This window comes from Musca autumnalis, unplaced genomic scaffold (assembly GCF_047663935.1).
Source record: "Musca autumnalis isolate F117 unplaced genomic scaffold, ASM4766393v1 scaffold_3, whole genome shotgun sequence".
In the NCBI taxonomy this organism is placed as follows: domain Eukaryota; kingdom Metazoa; phylum Arthropoda; class Insecta; order Diptera; family Muscidae; genus Musca; species Musca autumnalis.
Genome location: NW_027411866.1, coordinates 117,502,404 through 117,513,758, shown reverse-complemented (window position 1 = coordinate 117,513,758; position 11,355 = coordinate 117,502,404). Strand labels below are relative to the sequence as shown.

Genomic DNA, 11,355 nt, shown 5'->3' with positions numbered 1-11,355 from the left:
TGAAAATTTTTATCGACTGCCCAACAACCAAAATGTACGTTTACGGACAAATATGGACAGTCACACTGTCAAGCAAGCGATATTTGAGCTAAGCTACCATTTAAAATGGCAATATGTACCCAGCTTTACCATACTGCATTGCTTCAAACTCGATAACCATAGGAAAACTATCATCTTCTGAAAGCTGTTTTTATAGCAGTATTTAAGTTATATTGGGTTACATTTATTGCTGTGGATTGTATATCTTATGTTGTCAGTCTTATTCACAAAAATAGCAGAGAAAAATCGCATTAAACGGTAACCAAACCGAGTTTTGGACCATGTTGACGATTTTTCAAATATTGTTGACGATTTGACGATTTTTTTTGACGATTTCTGATCAAAAACTGTCGGCAACGCTGAATCAATCCGATTTCAAATACAGTTAACATGCATATAAAACTACCTTATGACGTTGACATTTGAGTTGTTGCAATGATATACAAAATACTGAAATATAAAACTCTTTCAAATTTACTCAACCAAAAACAAACAAGAAAACAATTTTATCTTGCTGGGTTAAACAGTTAATAGTAAGCAATATAAATTATTATAACACAAACTTCAACTGCCTACTCTGCCCCTTTTGGTTTTGATGTATGTATGTATGTATGTAGATATGCATATAAGGTCTCACCCCCTGCAAAGTGATTATTCAACGACAACAAAAGAAAACAAAGCTGATAAGATTGTGAATATCGATATGACCAGCTCAAAAACAATATGTATATTGAAAAGATTAAGTTTCAAGAGGCTCACATTTCACTTTGAGAATAGCAAAAACAATAAACAAATGCCACCAGTTCAGTACTTCGGACATCTAGCTTTTAGTTCTTAATAGATCTCGGTCGTATTCTGATCTTAAAACGGAAGCAAATAAACCGTTTTGTGTGTTTTATTTTAATGTTGACATTTATAAAAGCTTTTCACAAAATGAGTCGTGTAAGTGAAGGTGATTAGTTTGTAATTAAAACATGCGAACAAATTGCGGGTGATACTGCTTTCTTGATTACACTGTTGACCTATTTACATAATTTTTCGTATCGTTCTAATCTATCGCTCCTAAATATTGTGTATGTATGTATATGTTGTGTACTCTTCAAATGCTTACTATATTTCACAGCTTAAAAAACTTAATCTAGGAAATTGGACTCATAGAAAGAGAAATAATTGCTGGTCGATATCAAAGTATTCGTATGCTCATTGAGTGAAAGTCAAACATAATAGGAGTTTTGGGATAAAAGGTATTTTAGGCGAAATAACATCGTCTACACGGTCGTACTGTGATCGCTGTGCCAACAAAATTAAATTGAAAGTCAAAACTTTGCTACGAATCTACTAATAACTCCATTTGTATCGGAAGCTATTCCAATTCATTTTTATACCCTCCACCATAATATGGAGACTATAATAAAATTTGTCTTTCCGTTTGTAACACATCGAAATATTCGTTGGAGGCCCTATAATGTATACATATTTGTGATCAGTATAAAATTCTAAGTCGAACTAGCCATGTCCGGCTGTCCGCCCATCCGTCTGTTGAATTCACATTCACAGCTCGTAATTTTTAAGACAGAGCTTTATAATTTATAATTTGGTATAGAAGTTTATATTACTCCTAGGTTATTTGGTACTAAAAATGGGCTGGCTGCATCTGCCCACTTTTTGATATAGCCCATATAGAACTGTACCTCCGGATTTTCGATATTTTGAAGCATTTTCCTCAATATAAAACCGAACTGGCGGAAATTTGGAATTTAGTCTTCGTTGGTGGTATGAAACTTTCACCTGAAATCTGTCGCTACAGATATACGCCTTCATATAGAATTGTGCCTCCAGATTTTCGGTATTTTCAAGGTTTTAACCTTAATATACCACTGATATGGCTGGAATTCGGTATTTAGTCTTCGTTGGAGATATGCAGCTTTCCACCTCAAAATTTGTCGGTATTCGTCCACGTCTTCACATAGCCCCCATAGAAAGGCTCTTCCCGATTTTTGGTATTTTGAAGGTTGTGGCCTCAATATCCTACCGTAATGACTGAAACCATTAGAAGCTTGCCTTCCGATTTGCGATATTTCGAAGGTTGTGCCTTCAATATCGCACCGAAACGGCTGAAATTTTGTATTTAGCCTTCGTTTGGGGTATAAAATTTCAGTATTGCTTCATGTCTTCACACAGTCCCCATAAAATGGTCCCTTCTAATTTTCGGTATTTTGAAGGTTTTGTCTCCAATATCCCACCGAAATGGCTAAAATTTACCAGAAATTTGTCGGTATAGGTCCACGTCCGATGTTCGGTATTTGAATGTTTTATCCACATTGTTCAACCGAAGCGACTGAAATTTGATATTTAGTCTTCGTCTAAGATATTAAACATTTCTCCCGAAATTTCTCGGTACAGGTCAACGTTTCATACAGCCTCCATAGAACTTACTTAAACGTTTTAGCCACATTATTCAACAGGAATATCTGAAATTGTGTATTTAGTCTTAGGTTGTTACTACCTGTAATAAGCTACAAAACATCCCTTACAAAAAATCAGACAGCATAGGTCCACGTTTTGGTATATATAGGGGTGGCCCCCATTCAAGATATTTTAGATCTTAGCCATATTTATACCTCAGCATTTATGCTAACGAGGGTATATACACTTTCATAGGGCAAAATGTGCCTCGTCGAAATAATGGTTTTAGACCCCAAGTATGTTTGGACGAAATCCGTTTCAGACAATTTGGAGTCGATTTAGCAATGTCCCTTCGTCTGTCTGGCTGGCTGGAGCGCACGATAACTCTCGAAAAGAACAACTGATTATGTCCAAAATTTTACTTTCGTAATATTTTGTCCAAACTTAGTTTAAGTTCGAAGATGGGTTATATCGGTCCACTCCTTCCGGTACCTCCCCCACAAAAGTTCCAAAATGTTCGGAAAATTTGTGCGCACCATAACTCTTGAAGGGAGAAACCGATTTGGTCCATACTTTGCACATCGTGAATTTCTACCAGACTTAGATGAGGTTCCAATATGGAATCAATCGGTCCACTCCTTCGGGTACCTCCCACACAAAATTTCGGAAAAGTGCAGTTTAGAAGCTGCTCTCGAATCGCTTTGACTTTTGCTGCAGCAACTTGTATTCACAGCCCCCATACGACGGTACAAGTTTCATCAAGGGCAAGTCCATACTTTCTGATAAAATAGCCTGAAAGGTGCAAAAAAACCCCATGACACCTTGTGTAGTGGTTGGAGCGCAAGATAACTCTCGAACGGATCTGCCAATTCGGTCCAAAATTTGGCCTTCATAATATTTTGTCCAAACTTAATTTAAGTTCGATGATAAGCTATATCGGTCCACTCCTTCAGGTACTTCCCCACAAAAGTTCAAAAAATGTTCGGAAAAATTGTGCGCACGATAACTCTTGAATGGAGTGACCGATTTGGTCCATACTTTACACATCCTAATATGTCTACCAGATATAGATCAGGTTTGAATACAAAATTTCGGATAAATTCACTTTAAGGCCCGCTCTCGAATCACTTTGATTTCTGTTGAAGCAACTTGCATACGCTACCTCCTTTACGTCGGCAAGAGTTTTTTCAGATGCAAGTCCACACTTCTTGAGAAAATAGCCTGAAAGACTATGACACCGTGTGTAGTGGTTGGAGCGCAAGATAACTCTCGAACGGATCAACCGATTTGGTCCAAAATTTGGTCATCGTCATATTTTGTCCAAACTTAGTTTCAGTTCGAAGATGGACAATATCGGTATTCCCCCAATATTTAAAAACCAAACTACCTGTAATTTCACATTTAACTTTTGGAGTGGTGAATAAAGATCTCTACCTAAATCATCAGCATGGGTCCATGTTTGTTTTGATGATTTTAGTCTTCAATTTTGGTCCCAACTACCTGTAATGTAACATTTGAGGTTCCCAGTGGTCACAAAACATCTCCACCAAAAATTGTCAACATAAGTCAATCTTTTGGTATAGCATCCATATAACGATACCTTCCCGATTTTCGGTGTTTTGAGGTTTTAAGCTGCATTTTTTGACCGAACTTATCCAAACTTATCCACCTAAAATTGACAACATAGTTCGATGTGTTGGTATAGCTCCCATATAATGGTACATCCCAATATCCGTTCTTTTGAGCATTTTAACAATTTTTTTTTAACAAAACTACCCCCAATTAGCAATTTGAGGTTTCTTGCGGTCACAATACCTCTCCTCTGAAATTTGTCGATATAGGTCCATGTTTTGGTATAGCCGCTATAATCTAGTTCCTAGTTCCTTGTACTAGTTCTAAAACGTATGAGTAACATCATGAAATATAACGTGTGATATTAAGTATACGGAGTTTGTTGAAAGAACAAATGTGGGCCATTGGAACTGCGAAGTGAACTAGATAGTTCCTTTGGCACAACTGTAGATTTTAGGTGTTTTGAGAATGTTAACTACTTTTTGAACAAGCTACATTTTAAGTTCCCAGTCAACATACATATGTAGGTCCATGCATTGGTATAGCGCCTATATAACGGCGCCCTCTGATTTTAGGTGTTTTGACCGAATCATGTGTCATTTAACATATATGTGGTCACAAAATGTCTCCACCCAAAATTGTGGACAGGAAATAAAACTCAGGGATATTTTTGTGAAAAAGAAAAAATAATCTACAGCGCCCCAACTTACCATTCACGTTGCACTTGAACTAACTTTAAATAAAAGGTGTTAACATCTGGGAAGTTTTTGCGGATTCTGAAAGTACAATGTTCATAGATAAGAAAAATAAAAAAAAAATAAAAAATCGCCTAAGGGATTTTTAAGTATATCGCGACAAAGTTCACATTTGTAGTTTTTTAGGTTTTCAGGGCTTTGCTTGCTTCCTAGGTTTTACCATTCTTGAGATATAGAAGTTCCAATTTGGACATTGCATTAACTCCATCGCCATTGTTATTAAAATAATCGGCAATTCTTAGGAAATACCTAAATCTGTATAGATCGATTAACTTCTAAAGATATAGAAAACTATAAACCACAATAAATTAGTCATATATTCGTTTATTATAGTGCTTCATGAAAAATAAGGCAGCATTTGATAAGAAATTCAAGTTTATAACGCATACGTCCCTCACTTATAACTAGCCGGGTTAATATTTTGCAACAACATTTATATATTCGGTATTTTGTAAACAAACCTACATTTCTTAAATTCAAAGAATCGTAAAAAAATGTTCATCAGATAACCGACAAAGTGATTTTCTGTTTTGTTATCAGAACTCCGAATAGTTTAGTTGTGTACACGTGATTAAATCGACACCTTTATCAAAACTATTATTATCGTTAACACCAAACAAACAGAACTAGATGACTGGGCTGAAAATGTTATACCCTATCCGATTGTAGCTTTATCATAACTGTACACGGCCAAATTAGTGTCACATTAATATACTCTTTGTAAATTAATAGTTTGGAGATGATTGATCAACGTGCGTCCATCCCTGTGTTATGTGGGATATGATGAGAGGATTACTCTCGAAGAAACTAACGAATTTGGTTTCGCATTTCGTAAAATTTCTTAATTTTTTTTAAAATTTTTCAATACAGTTTTTCCCTTATACCAGTGTGAAAATAAATATATCAATTTGTCTAACCATCTTTAAAATTTTTGGTGGAAAAGTTTTATAACTGCAGGGAACCTGAAAAGTCAAATACCAGGTAGTTCCGCCAAACAATGTAGCTAAGACCATCAAAATACCGAAAATCGGGAGGTACCGTTATATGGGAGCTATACCAAAACATGGTGGCGAGTTGTAGAGAAGAAGTTTCGTGACCACTGAAAATTCAAATGTCAAATTACAGCAAGTTCGATTTTTGGTGCTAAGTCTCATGACCATAGAGAATCTCAAATGTCAAATTACAGCTAGTTGGGTTAAAAATTGTAGCTAAAATCCTTAAAATACCGAAAATTGGCAGGTACCGTTATATGGGGGCAATACCAAAACATCAACCTATGTTGACGATTTTTGGTGGAGAAGTTTCGTGGCCACTGAGAACCTCAAATGTCAAAATTCTCAAAATACCGAAAATCGGTATGAACCGTTATATGAGGGGTTATAAAACATGGACCTATATTGACGATTTCTAGTGGAGAAATTTCGTGAACACTGAGAACATCAAATGTAAAATAACAGTTATTACGGTTGAAAATTTTAGCTAAAATCCTCAAAATACCGAATATCGGGAGGTACCATTATATGGGGGCTATACCAAAAGATTGACCTATGTTGACGGTTTTTGGTGGAGATATTTTGTGACCGCTGTGAACATTAAATATTAAATTACTTTTAGCTACATTTGGTCAAAAATTTAGCTAAATCCTAAAAATACCGAAAATTGGAAGGTACCGTTATGTGGGGGCTATACTAAAACTATATACCATATGTCCATATATTGACGATTTTTTGTGGAGCAGTTTCGTGACCAATGAGAACCCCAAACGTAACATTGCAGGTAGTTCGGGCCGAAAATATAGCTAAAATCCCCAAAATACCAAAAATCGGGAGATACCGTTATATCGGGGCTATACCAAAACGTGGGTCGATATAGCCCATCTTCGAACTTGACCTGCCTATGGAGATAAGACACTCGGGTGCAAAAATACAGTGCTCTAGCTCAATTATTGTGGAAGCTAGAGTGATTACAACAGACGGACTGACAGACAGCATGGCTATATCGACTCAGAAATTTATCCTGATCAAGAATACATATTTCAATGCGTTACAAACAGAAAACAAGTAAAAAGTATCAGTCGGCTTTGCCGACAGAGATATACCCTCAGCCTGTGTAAATTGAAATACTTTTTTCCCAAAAAAAAGAACTTATGTATTTAGGGGGTTATCAAAATGTTGGGCGTATGAACCGATGATGAGGTATGGATAGGATTAAAGCTCAAAAATTTGCGGGGATATCGATACATAGTGGTTTTAATCACACTAGCCAACGGACAACATAATATCTCTGTAAACAGAGTCACTTGGAAAACCTTCGGTAAAAGTGTCCAAAGGATCTTCGAACAGACCCTTAATCACAAAAATTTTGAACATTTGTGTGGGTGGTTCCATAAGGATTAGACATAAAGGGCCCAAATTTGAAAATAAACAAAGTTTCGACAATATTTAGAGATCCAAAGTTTGGTTGCTACGTCTATGAGAAATCGCGCGTAACATTTTAGCGAATATTTTCGAACTTTTGTGGTGTAGGTACCGGAACCACCAACCACCATATGGTGCTATAGCGGTTTTTACAATTTTCGGGCTGTTTTCTCAAGAAGTATGGACTTGCCACTAAAAAAACTTTTACTGTCGTAATTGAGACAGCGAATGCAAGTTGCTTCAACAAAAACTAAAATGATTCGAGAGCAGGTCTTAAAGTGAATTTATCCAAATTTTTGTGTGGGAGGTACCCGAAGGAGTGGACAAATATAGTCCATATTCGAACCTGATCTATATCTGGTAAATGTATTAGGATGTGCAAAGTATGGACCAAATCGGTCACTCCCATCAAGAGTTATCGTGCGCAGAATTTTTCCGAACATTTCTGAACTTTGGGGGATGTACCTGAAGGAGTGGACCGACCCGGCTTACGAAGGCCACATTTTAGACCGAATCGGCAGATCCGTTCGAGTTTTATCTTGCGCTCCAGCCAGCCAGACAGATAGACCGGCGGACATGGCTAAATCTACTGTAAATTGTCTGAAACACATTTCGTCCAAACATACTTGGGGTCTAGAACCATTATTTCGATGAGACACATTTTGCATGTATGAAAGTGTATATACCCTCGTTAGCATAAATGCTGAGGGTATAAACAAACTTAATATACATACGTATACAAATGTAGTTTTGAATTCATTTGGTAAAATAACAAATGTTTCACGCCGGTATAAAGGAAAACTTGTGTTGAGAAATTTTAAAAAAATAAGAAAAAAATAGTATCGATTCCCACTACCAAATTGGACTTAAAATTTTTGAATTGATAGTTGTTTAATACAAAACAATTTCAAGAAATTCGAAGAGTACAAACATTGTTAAAAATTTATTTTTAATATAAAATCGCGAAAATTGCATCCAAGCCCACTGCGCATATTTTTTCTATTTTTTTTTATTAAAATTGGACCAAATGTTAATTGGACCAATGTTAATGAAGTTATAAGTATTTCTATGCGTATAGTTTTTAAAGAATTCGATTTTTTCAAGGCGCGATATCCCCGTAACCGTTAGTCAAAAAAATCTGAAAATATACTGAAATATTTTGCTGATGAGCAGCATCATCACAGCAAAAAATAAAGGTGTTCCATTTTACTCAGAAAGCCCCATAACATATGTATTGGTCATACTTTATATGTATCTACAATTATTTGTTCTTATTCTAGATACCTCAACCAAAGAACATTCTGCAGCTGACAGCTGATGAAAAACGTAAATTTTTGGATTCTTTTGACTTCGTATTCTCCGATATTGATGGTAGGTCAAGTTATTCTCAACAATATTATCATAAGCAAAACTTATTACCATGGAAAATTGTGTATTTTAAACAGGCGTAGTTTGGAATGTTACGGATACCATTGACGGTAGCGGTGATGGCTTTAATGCATTACGTGAAGCTGGCAAAAAATTAACATTTATAACCAACAACAGTGTTCGACCCGAGGAACAATGTGTGGAGAAATTGAAGAGAAATAAAATTGATATTGATGCTGTGAGTTGTAATAATAATGGAATTTTTCTACATTATATTCTTCGAATTTTTAATATACAATAAATGTGTCGTTTTTATTTTCTAGCATGACCTTATTCATCCCTCCAAAAGTATTATCGAGTATTTGAAAAGTATTAAATTTGAAGGGACAATTTATGCAATTGCAAGTGAATCGATTAAAAATGCACTCAAAAAAGAGGGTTTCCAAATTCTAGAAGGGGTAAGTTGACCACCGTTTGTAGTGTGAATGTTTCTTTAATATGATTCTTCATTTTCAGCCCCACGAAATTGTAGAAGAATCATTTCGTGATCTCATGGGTCACGTAATTAGTCGGGACCCCGTCAAAGCGGTTGTCATAGATTTCGATTTCAATCTAACAATGACAACAATGATGAAGGCCCATTTTTATTTGCGCCGCCCAGATTGTTTGTTAATTGGAGGTGCCACGGATTATGCGTTGCCTGTTACTAAAGATTTGTCGGTTTTGGGCCCTGGCGGCTTCCTTAAAGTTTTAGAAGATGCAAGTCGCAAGGAAATGCTATGTTTTGGTAAACCTGGTAAAGCATTGGCAGATTCTTTGCTTAAACGTTATAATATTCAAGATCCATGTCGTGCCCTGATGATTGGTGATATGTTGGATCAGGATATACGTTTCGGCAAGCGTTGTGGCTTCCAAACGTTGTTGGTGTTAAGTGGTGGCCTTAAAGTGGAAGAAGTTATGAAACTAACAGATCCTAATGTTATACCAAATTATTATGCCAACAGTATGAAAGACTTTGTAGAATTTATTAATGATATTAAAAAATCACATTCTTAGATTTAGGACCTATTTATATATTTAATAGTGTTTGTTATATCTTTTTTTAATAAAATATTATTTATTAATATAATACTAAATTATTTAAAACAACTATACGTATAAAATGTTTGTGGTAATTTCGATAACAACAAGCAACCTTTTCAAATTTAGAGAACACAAGTAAGAAAGGCGTATAGTTTGGCCGGCCGAACTTTTTATACCCTCCACCACGAACTGTATTGAAGTGAATAAGAACAATTAGTTAGTTAAGTTCATGAAAGTACTAAGCTCTTCTTATTGCTACTACTCGTGCAACTGATAATACTTCCTTCAAATAAGCTCATACATATGGGGCGTCATAGTAGTTCTTTGCAAAACATGGATCAATATTTAGAATTTTCCGATTTGAGCTTTTGAACTGGCAACACACAATATTAAATTAATGCAAAACCCTCAAAATACATAAAATTGGGCAATGTCGGCAAGACTTTAACCTGGATATATGTATATTTGCGAGTAAGTTTTCTATCTTCTGGGAACACAAAAATCCAATTAAAATAGAAAAATGTTACTAAAATCATCAAAAACCATTAAATGGTGGCTATGCTTATATGAGGGCTATACTGTCTGATTTATTGCGAGAGATGTTCTATACCTGTATAAATGTCAGTTATTCCGGTTGAATAATGTGGCTAAAACTTTCGAAACGCCGAAAACCGGAGGGTACCGTTCTTTGAGGGCTATACGAAGACGTGGGTCCATACCCACAAATTTCTGGTGGAAAGTTGAATGCCCCCAACGAAGTCTAAATACAAAATCTAAACCATTTCGGTGGAATATTGGAGCCAAAATCTTCAAAATACAGAGAATTTGGAAGGGCAGTTCTACGAGAGCTACATGAAGACGTGGAGCAATACCCAACAATTTCATTTGGAAACTTGTATATCCCCAACGAAGACTAAATACCAAACCTCAGTCGTTTCGGTGGAATATTGAGGCCACAATCTTCCAAATACATACCGAAAATCGGGAGGGACCGTTCTATGGGGGATATATGAAAGCGTGGACCTATGTCGACAGATTTCAGTTAGAAAGTTTTATACTCCAAATGAAGACTAAATACCAAAATTTTAGCTATAGAGGAAACTAAGTACCAAATTTCAGCCATTTCGGTGGGATATAGAGGACATAACCTTCAAAATACCAAAAATCGGGAGGTACTGTTCTATGGGTGACTGTATGAAGGCGTAGACTTATACCGACAAATTTCAGGTGAAAAGTTGTACACTTCAACGAAGACTAAGAACCAAATTGCAGTCATTTTGGTACGGGTCATTAGAGCAGCCTCATGCGAGATAGGTCTGTACTGTTCAGACCTGTGCAATAGGAAAGCTTACCCCTAATGTAATGGCATAGCCCGAGTTCTTGTATTTAAAAATTTCGACCGAAATGTGGATACAAACATTTTATTCGGAAAATTGTTAATACTGGGAAATATTTTTTCATAAACTAAAGGAAACGAATTATTCCATTTTCCTTTAATACTAAAGTTCGGACTCAACGCGTTTTTACTTGTTTATTTTCATTTCAAATTAAACACAGTGCAGGTGATATCAAAGCTTTCATAAATTTATTTTTATACCCTACACCACACTGCCCACAATTCATGTACCTCCGTCAAATATTAGTTGTGGAATTCTGTAACTCATTTGTTCCTTACTGTAAAAACATGACAGAAATATAAACCCAAAATTATGAGT

General features: G+C 35.8%; 1 protein-coding gene across 1 annotated transcript; it reads left to right on the top strand.

Moving 5' to 3' along the window:
• Positions 1-826: 826 nt before the first annotated feature.
• Positions 827-9,706, top strand: LOC141399997 (glycerol-3-phosphate phosphatase). Its single transcript, XM_073979389.1, has 5 exons — positions 827-981; positions 8,470-8,560; positions 8,635-8,795; positions 8,881-9,015; positions 9,074-9,706. Exons 1-5 carry the CDS (start codon positions 943-945, stop codon positions 9,611-9,613), a joined length of 966 nt encoding a protein of 321 aa, XP_073835490.1. The 5' UTR covers positions 827-942; the 3' UTR covers positions 9,614-9,706.
• Positions 9,707-11,355: the final 1,649 nt, after the last annotated feature.